Source organism: Muntiacus reevesi, chromosome 1 (genome assembly GCF_963930625.1).
Source record: "Muntiacus reevesi chromosome 1, mMunRee1.1, whole genome shotgun sequence".
NCBI classification, from domain to species: domain Eukaryota; kingdom Metazoa; phylum Chordata; class Mammalia; order Artiodactyla; family Cervidae; genus Muntiacus; species Muntiacus reevesi.
Genome location: NC_089249.1, coordinates 156,838,706 through 156,848,603, shown reverse-complemented (window position 1 = coordinate 156,848,603; position 9,898 = coordinate 156,838,706). Strand labels below are relative to the sequence as shown.

At 47.4% G+C, this 9,898-nt stretch overlaps 1 protein-coding gene across 1 annotated transcript in view; it reads left to right on the top strand.

Moving 5' to 3' along the window:
* The first annotated feature begins 748 nt into the window (after positions 1–748).
* Positions 749–9,898, top strand: part of LOC136149942 (putative selection and upkeep of intraepithelial T-cells protein 1 homolog) — an 86,161-nt gene continuing 77,011 nt past the window's right edge. The window contains exon 1 of the mRNA XM_065910675.1: positions 749–878. Coding sequence (XP_065766747.1) covers positions 749–878 — 130 coding nt within the window. The remainder of the gene's footprint in view (positions 879–9,898) is intronic.

Genomic DNA, 9,898 nt, shown 5'->3' with positions numbered 1-9,898 from the left:
TATAGTACCATCATATTTGGGTTTTAGCTGCTTTTCTTCTTGAATGAGTGAGGCATATTAAAATGCATCTTCCCTGGGAGGGCCAACTTTCTTATTTTAACTAATTACAGCAAAAACAGTCCCGGTCATTGGTTCCTCTGCCTGCTTTTTCTCACAGCTGTGTACCTGGGTTCTAGACAAGACAGCTATAGAATCAAACAGACTTGAGTATGAATCTATACTCAGCCACTTCAAAAGGTGTCACCTTGCCTGTTATTTTGACTTTCTCAGTTTGTTTCCTTGTTTGAACAGTGAGGATGTTGACAAGGCCTACCTCTTAGGCTTCTTGTGAGGACTGTAAGAGATGTCTTCACTGAAGTGTAGAACTTCCTGCCCTGAGGCTTGGAACTAGCAGTCATTACCTGGGTCCCAGCCCTGCCTCTCTCTGGCTCTCTGTTTCCTTGTCTGTAACAAGCGATTCTACTATCGGAGGTTTTCAGACTTGGTCAAGTGGCTGTACCATACTGGGCCTCGTCTTCCAGGTGGAGGCTAGTCTTTTTTTACATTTCTGTTCAGTTCAGTCGCCCTCATCAAGGTCACCCTTCCTGTAAGGCTCCTACATTCCAATTTCTCAGTGGCCAGCACAGCTACAGCGTTGCCCCTTTAGACTGGCACGTGGAGACTTCTCGGAGAAGTTTGGGTCTGGGGAGAGAGGAAGGCTGAGGGAACTCCCCGCTCAGGGAAACTGAGGTAGGCAGAAGGTGCTGAGATGTCATGGAACATCTCGGAGAAGCCATCAGGAGACAGTGGAGGAACTCTGGGGGCACCTGAACCTCTGTTCTGCGTCTGTATCTGTATCTGTGACTTTGTTACTTCGCAGGCATCTTCAGAGGGAGCAGGTGTGAACTCTGAAATGGGAAGGACCTGTGAGTCAGGTCATCTACAAGAGGTAGGAGCTGGGGAGGCTGAAACTCCTCCCAGTGAGGCACCTAAGATGATCTTGGACAAGGAGAGAACTGCAGAGCTGAGGGCAGTGGGTGGAGGCCCTGCGTTCATGGGCAGGAAGAAGCATGCATAAGGATCAATTTGGGAATAAGATGAGCCTCGGGGTCCATTCCACACTGCCTACTGGGAGCTCTTGGAGGACAGAACTCGAGCTCAGTGTGGGGACCCTTTGCTGTCCCAGTGGGCTCAGCACTGAGCTTTGCCAACACTGGGTGCATGACAAACACTGCTTGACCTCAATTTCCCCTCTTCCAGTTTACTCTTATTTTAGGCTCAGATCTTCCCCCTCCAGATGGAGTTCTCCCATCTGGTTACTGAAACTGGATCAGTGGAAAGAGAAATTCTAGGATGCTGGAATTTCAGGAACGTTTCCAGGGTGCCAAGAAAAATAGCTCTGTGATGAGCCAATGCCATCAAAATGGCAGATCTGGAAATGAGATCAGATTCTGTCTGAGTCACAATCTCATAGGATCTGAGACACCGAGGTCATCCAGTCTGCTCCATGATGTTACAGATGGAGGAACTACAGCCCTGGGAAGAGTAGAGCTGGTGGTGGCAGAGATGGAACTGGAACAGAGGGTTGCAGCCATTAACCTCACTCTGATCAAATGCCAGGTCCCCGCCGCCAGGCCCTTCTAAGAGCTGTCTGACATGTGTTGCTTTGCCTTATCAGCAGGAAGAAAAGATGACAGCAGGCAGTCTTTCCTGGCCAAGCATCCATCAGGACCCACATAAATATTTTCCCAGCGTCTGCATGGCCAGCATCTAGCTGGCTAAGTGCCAGGGGACAGTAAATAATTTGGATGACTGGTGGCTTCCTGACAATTTTCTTGGGTGTGTTTTCTGACAACTTTGTTTTTGGGAGCAAACGCTAGGGAGACCTTGATGAGGGCGATGAGCCAAGCGCTTACTGGACTCTCTGATGGCATTTCTGGTCAGGAAGGAAGTACCCATGGGGTCTTGATGACAACATACTTGGGGTAGAAGATAACTTTCACTCAGTATGAAAGGCTTTCAAGTGGGGCCAGGAGTTGGTTTCAGGGTTTAGGGTGGAGTGAGGTTAGAGGCTCTGGGGCCAAAAAGTCAGATGAAATCAGCTCAGTGTGGTAAATTGGGTAAGCTTGACCAAAGGCATGTGGAAGGCTTGGTGGCTAAGGCAAGGAAAATGTTAGGGCTGACATGGCCTCAGGCCAGCAGAGTGACCAGTCTTGGAGTTCAAAGTTCAGCCGGGGGTGGGGTGTCCAGGCCCCTTCTGTTCTAGGGCCTCTGACTAGGGCCGGCAGTGGGAATGTCCAGAAAGAATTTGGTTGTTCAGGAAGGGTTTGGTTGTCCTCGAAGTCAGATGTTGGGTGTTCTGCCTTTGTAATAGTGGGAGCTGTCAGAAATTTGAGGAAATAGGAATGCAGGTGAGGGCAGGAAATATCTAGAAAGAGTGGCAGGACCAGAGAGTCTTGGGCAGATAAACCTGACAGCAGATTTAGGAAAACCAGACAAAGTCTAGATTTCAGCCTTTGATGGGAGGGGTCACTATCCCCTCTGGGTTTAGTGATGGGGCAGGTCTGAGTGTGCAGTGTGGAGGCTCTGGGTACCTGAACTAGTTCAGGGTGGAGGAAGCCAGGCTGGCACTGATGCAAAAGTCCATGTCTTCGTCACTGAAGGGAAAATGTGCTGCATCTCTGATGGGTGTGAGGGCACAGAATCCCCAGTGGTTGGAAGGGCCCATACAGAAAAAAATCTCATCTGAGCATCACAATGAGATTACTGGGGCCACATGTCCCATGTTTCCTGACTTGCAGCCCTCAGCCACACGGGGCTGTCCTTGGAGCCCCTGGAGATCACAGTTGCTCTGTCTCTGGAGGAGGCAGGGAATGGGACTCTGTAGGCCCAATCTGACTTCCGCCATGTGGCTCCTGAAGATGAGGAGTGTGTGTGCTAGTCATTCAGTTGTGTCCAACTCTTAGTGATCCCACGGACTCTAGCTCTTTAGGCTCCTCTGTCCATGGGACAAGGGGGGCCCTTTAGTCCCCAGCATGAGCCTGTCACCAGGCATTTGACAAAAGTCTTTTCAACTGGCCTATGGTACACTCTTTGGAGGCGGCCATTCTTAAATTCACTTCATCCTCAGCTATGTTGCATTTGTCCTGATTTTTAAAGGAAATGCAGGGTTGTTGAAAGACTCTGGCCACTAGAATTCAGTGGCTTGCGTTCAGGTACAGGTTGAACCAGCTGTGTACTCTGGCCTTTTCCCTAAAACCTCTGAGTCTCAGTTAATTTGCATTTTTGCATCTTCAGTAGAAAATGCCTCTTGGGCTCAGTGTCAGCAGGTATAAATTCTGGACCTTCTGTTTCGCTCCTGGCTGACTTCTATGCACAGCTGTTTTTCTCTGGGCCTCTATCTCTATCTTGGAAGTCAGGACTGGGCAAGATGATATCTCAGGGCCCTTCAAGACTTTAAGGCATTTTATCAAGATTTTATACCCTCTAGGATGGTGGGAAATTGTTTCTCATAGAATTGTTCCTCTCTTTTGCATAAACACACAAACACTCAGATTCCCAAATGCTCACATGCAGACTCCCACAAGCACACATTCCCTCATGTGCACGGACGTGGATGTATGTTTTCACAAAGACATATCCTCACCAGTATACATAAATCCTCTCATGCACTCACCTATGCACATGCACACACTCACGGGAACTAGTCTGTCTTGCACATCACTGAATCCCCAGTGCTTAGAGTAGAGGACTGATAAATCCTCCGACCATGCCAGTGGAATGAATGAAATCCTGAATTTCCCTTCCTTGCTACTGAAACACAGATATTCACACACACAACACCCACACGTACAAGCCATCATGTGCACACTCCAGGGGCCCAGACTCATGCTGACGTGCATAAGACAGGCCCAGCCTACTCACTACCACCATGTCCCCGCACTGTAGATCCCCTGCAGGTCCCTTCCAGGAGTTCACTAAGGGATATCCTTTTCTCACACATCACCCTGAAGGCTCCCTTGCTGGCACCAAGTTTGGCTCTGGTGACACCCAAGGACCTTGGCCCAGGCATCAAGGATATTCCATAGCTTTCTGTGTGGACAGTGTTTTGTAAAAGTCCAGTCACTTTATCAGATCATGTCCCACTCCATCCTCTTGGCAGGCGGGATGTAGGACCTCGGAATATGGATTATCCCCCCATGTTACAGGCAGGGACACAGAGACCTAAACAGGATGGCTGTCTGCCTAAGGCCCAGAAGTCACTGAGTAAGGGAGCCCAACGAGAAACCACGCCACCCCCTATCCAGGACTCTCTCCATTGCCTCTCCCAGTGACTGTTTTAAGAGGATTATTTATCCTCCAGTTGTTTCCCCCTCTAATTTATTTCTTTCCTTATCTTTTTTTAAAATCCCTTGTTTCCGCCTGCAAATAGTTGGGTTTCAGGAGGGAGTGATAGAGGCCAAGTTCACCATCAGAAGTAAAAAATCTACAAGGAACTTTCCTTGTCTACCCCAGCCAAGATTCTTGCCAAATGTAATCAGAACTTACCACACACCTATGCCCCGAACCTTCGCAAAGAACCAAGTTAACCTGCATAAGAAATAAACAAGTTAATAAAGCTAATGCCTGCTTCAGAGAACAGACTAAGGCCCCCGGCCATATAATTTGCCAACTAATTAAAAAGTTATTCACACTGTTTTATGAATTTAAAAAATTTGCATCACTTTTTATTCCTTGAAAGGAATTGGGAAAGTGCTAGTCTACTGCAGTTGTCTTGGCTTTGGGATGACTAGTGTGTGTGTGGGTGAGTCTGGACTGGTTCCTTCCCTCAAAGATGGCACCGTGGGACAGCTGGTGGCTCCATATGGGGCTCTGATGATGCAGACTGGACAGCAGCCTGGCTGAAATCTCTCTTTCCTGACTTCAGCAGTCCTTGGGAGAGGCAGCATGGTTGGGTGACAGGACCTTTAGCTTTGAAGCCAGATGGACCTGTTTAAATCCCAACTCTACCTTTGAATGGCCATCTAACTCTAGGCAAGTCATTTAACCTTATGGGTCTCAGTTTTTCTCATCTGTGCAAATGCTAGTGATATTTCTATTTTGGCAGAACTAGCATACATAAGGAGCCTGACACATAGTAGGAGCCCAATAAGTGATAGATCAGATTAGCCAACCAGGCACTTGATTCCACTCTGTCTTAGATATTCTAAGAGGAAGGTGTATGGAGCCATGGACATGTGTAGAAGACGAACACAAGAGGGCCAGGTTCCATATCTGGTTCTACAACAGATTTAAGAAGCTCTAGCTCCCCTCCGGGTCTTTGTCTCCCTATCTGGACACGGTAAGGCTCCCCAGTCCTGTGAACTGCGTCTTCACCGGGAGCTCAGACTGGATCTTTTCCTCCTATCTCTACCCTGGAGTGGAGTATAGATCAGATACACAGTAGCCACTCAGTGATACCTTAGATGATAGACCTTGTCCACTGCTGATAACCCAGGCCAGGAGAAATTGCAGAAGCAAACTCAGGTGTACTCAAGTCGAGCTACATGTGAGGGATGACAAATGCCATGTCATGTAACTGTCACATTGAACAAGTGAGACTCATGGCATCTCACTCATGGAATAATCAAGGAACAACTTTTACTAGTCATTCTGCAGGTAAGATCTCTTCCACCCCATTGGATGAAAACATGACCATTCTGTTTTTTTCTTTGACAATACAGAGTTCCCTGTTTATTTTAAGTCACAAAATATTATTTCTGCTCAATAATGAACTGCTATTACTACTATTTAGCAATATGAGCAGTAATAAACCTCAAACTTCACTTTTCCACTTGGACCTGGAGCTACTGCTGGTTAAGTCTCCTGCAGTGAGAACAAGACTCAGTTTCTTCTTTCTTTTTCTGCCTAGAGCATTGCATCTCCTTCTTCATCTTGCTAACCATCGTGGATTTTTGATCTCTCCATTGTTGGGGATAGAGGGAAAGAGAAGGAAAGGGGGACAACAGAGTACTTACCTGACTAGTTAGTACAGACTTGAAGACCCAGGGTCAATGTTCTCCGGGCTTGGCAGACATTTAACCTTGCTTGTTCTCTCAAGGTTTGCGGGTTCTTTGGAGAAAATCCACCCCCTCCCCATACAAGTTCCTCTTTGCTGTGGGTATATGCATTTCTATTCCAGCTGGCTACTTCCCACTCCTTCACAGGCTCTAGGTAGCTGCCAGTACCATCAACCTCTTCCTGATGAGGTCTTGCCTCCCTCTACATGGTCCTCTGACAGGGTCCAGCTGATTTATGCCATCTTCCTCTCATTTAGTCCAGATGTGGTTCAGAGAAAACACTTCGGTGTTTTCTGCCTGGTAAATTCTGAGAATGCAAGTTGCCCTCTGTACAGTCACCTCTCTTTACTCTGTTGTTAGAAGACCTGGCCAGTCAGCCTCTGCCCTTTAGATTTAGGTGTGGGGGTCAGATTCCAGTCCACTGTGTCCCCCAAAGAAAGGAAAATATTAAGCTCTCCAAGTATCCCATTAAAATCCACTCTTGTCAGGCTTGAGCTCTAGGAGGGAGTACAGGAAGATGCACGATGTACTCACAGCTCATTCCAGAATTCCCCTATCTAATGCCTGCCCTGCTCTTGGCCCCTCCCTCCTCTTTTATGTGCCAGAGCTGGGTGGTCAACAAAGGACCACAAAGACAGTTTTCAACACCACCTTTTGCAGCCCTTGCTTGGTGGTCTTCCACTTCACTTGAGGATGTGTTATCCATTATCTGGGGGCCTCCTGTGAAGTCTGAACTAATGTAGTTAAGTTTGAAGATCCTCTTTCCATTTTTTTTTTCCAAGGCAAAACTGAGATAGTGTTGCTATCTCCAGTTAATGGATGATAAAACAGGTTCAGAGAGGCCAAGAAACTAACTCTCATGTACACAACTAGTTGGAATTGAAAACTAGGATTCTAAAACCTGAGTTCTAGGACTTCCCTGGTGGTCCATGGTTCAGAATCCACCTGCCAACACATGTTTGATCTTTGGTCCGTAAAGATTTCACATGCCATGGGGCAATTAAACCTGCATGCCACAACTACTGAAGCCCGAGTGCCTAGAGGCTCTGCTCCACCAGAGATGACACTGCTATGAGAAGCCTGCACGTTTCAGCTAGAGAGTAGCCCCCACTTGCTTGCAACTAGAGACAGCCTGTGAGGAGCAGTGAAGACAGCATAGCCAATAAATAAATCGATAAATAATTTTAAAAAATAAATAAAATCCAAATTCTTTCCTTAAGTGTTCCCTGGTGGTACAGCGGTTAGGATTCTGGGCTTTCACTATGGTGGCCTGTGTTCAATCTCTGGTCTGGGAACTAAGATCCCGCAAGCTGTGTGGTACAGACAAACAAACAAACAAAACATAAAACCTTAGTTCTTTCTACTCTGCTATGAAGACTGAGACTTTACCTCTGCAGCAGTTAGGGGTGACAGACATAATGTTTGACTGTGCATCTTGTGGACAGAGCGAGTGGGAGCTCTGACATCAGCATCAGAATCCTCTGTGACTGTTAGCTACTTATTCATCTTGAAACATATTCCAACCCGTGAACTCATTTGATGGGAAATCATCCAGGACAAAAATCCTTCCTGACATCCAGGGAATTGCTTTGGAAGGCTCTCCTGCCCTTGACCCCAACATTCATTCCCTCTTCCCAACTCCTTTCTAAATTTTTTTCCTGCTCTTTCAGTTCCTCTATTATAGTGGAGAGGACTTCCATTAACATCATCACCAACACCACATATTTTAAAAGTGTTAATTTGTTATTAGCATCTGTTTTAATCTTACTCATCTCTGTGTTTACTATAGAAAGTAAGTGTAGTCACTCAGTCGTGTCCGAGTCTTTGCGACCCTGTGGACTGTAGTCCACCAGGCTCCTCTGTCCATGGGATTCTCCAAGCAAGAATACTGGAGTGGGTTGCCATTTCCTTCTCCAGGGGATCTAGTTCTTAATAAATACTGCTACTCAGTAGAGGGTTAGCCATTTCACTGGCTGAACACAGTTCATTTGCGAATGGGCAAGGATTAGAAGAAAGGAAAAGAGAAGGATGGAAACTGTGTACCTAATGGGGGTTGTCACATCAACCAACGATGGCTTGGCTCAGAGTCCTGACTCCCTGGGAGATCCTGGATGAATCATCCTCTGCCAGCTTGGGTTTTCTCATCTGACTAGCGTGGGTGAGGGTCCCCATCCCCATCCTGCCAGCCTCACTGAGAGTGTAAGACAATACTCTGACGAGATCAGAGAAGTGAAAAGGGTTGAAAAAGTATCAAACATGTGGGTTTGGTCGGGGAAAACAAAACTTCTGACTCAGCCTGGCTCTCCTCATCAGTGGGTTTTGTGTGTGTGTGTGTGTGTGTGTTTGTGTGTACGTGTGTGTTGGCGGGGCGGGGGGCGGGGGGGATGGCAAGAACCACCCTGGCCTGTGTGAGTCAAAAATAGAGGCTTCCACTTTCTGGGATAAATTATCCACCAGGCAGAGGCGTCAGGGCTGTCTGCTCCCTGTCTGGCCTCCTCGACCATCTCACTTTATGAGACATAAATCCCCGAGACCCACCAGTCATTTTTAATCTTCATCAGTGTTTATTTTTCAGCCTTGCCCCCCTTATCCCCCACTATCTTAGAGGCTGCTTGCTGTTTTATGGGGTTATGGGCCAGGAGGGTAGACTTCAGCTACAAATCTCACAGCTCTGCCCGCCGAGATGGTGGGATGGAGAGAGTAAGCTATAGCCTTCTGAAGGATAATGCCCCAGGAAACCTCAGCCAGCCTCAGGGGTTGCCCTGGGTGCCTCCGTAGGAAGGGGGCCTGGGGTCCTCTCTCCTGATGGGTGTGCTCTGGCCTCAGAGTTCAGGAGCCTCTCCTGTGGAGAGGGCCGGGTGTGTACCAGACACATCTCCACCAAATCTAGCGGGGTGATATTGACCAAGGGACTGATGGTCGTGGTCTCAGGTCCCTTTCCTTTAAAATAGGAAGGACCATAACTTCTTCTCCGGTGGCTCAGATGGTAAAGAATTTGCCTCAATGCAGGAGACCTGGGTTCCATCCCTGGGTCAGGAAAATCCTCTGGAGAAGGGAACAGTGACCCACTTCAGTATTCTTGCCTGGAGAATCCCATGGACAGAGGATCCTGGCAGACTACAGTCCATAGGGTTGCAAAGAGTTGGACACAACTGAGTGACTAACACATTCATACTTACTTCATAAAGTTATTGGGAGGATCAATTGCAGTAACCTAGACCGAGGTGTCTGGCACATGGCCTGGCCTACAGGAGGCATTTAGCACATATCAATTTTCTCCCCTCTTAAGTGGTTCATGATTTATTGCAAAGTAATGAGTTTATCATCTGATCTTCCTCTAAACTCTCTCAAATGTGAACTCCTTAAGTGCAGGGACTTTGGTTTGGTCACCCCATGATCCCCAGGCCCTGACATAAAGCCTGAGGTATTATCTGTGCTCAATAAACACTGGCTGAATGATGAATGAAACCAAGTTCTCTTGTGTGATTCTCATGGGCGCCGAGGAGTTTCCTACAGGGGACACTGCGGCAGAGATGCTCAGACGTTCAGAATGAAAGGACTTTAGGGAGACATACAGCTCCGTGTTTTCGTGGTTGAGAAGCAGACTTTAGGTTCAGGGAAGAGAAGGGACTTGCCCAGAAGCCATCAGAAATTACAGGCAGGGTTGGGACTGGAACACAGGCCTTCTGATTTCACATTCGGGGTTCTTTGAAGTTCACTATGCTGTTGGTCATCTTTCTCAGATAGAAGAGAGAGGTAGAGAACCAAGTGAAGGAAAAACGTAACGAAAAGGAGAGTTAATGGAAAGAAAGGCTTCCCTGGTGACTCAGATGGTAAAGAATCTGCCTTCTAGGCAGGAC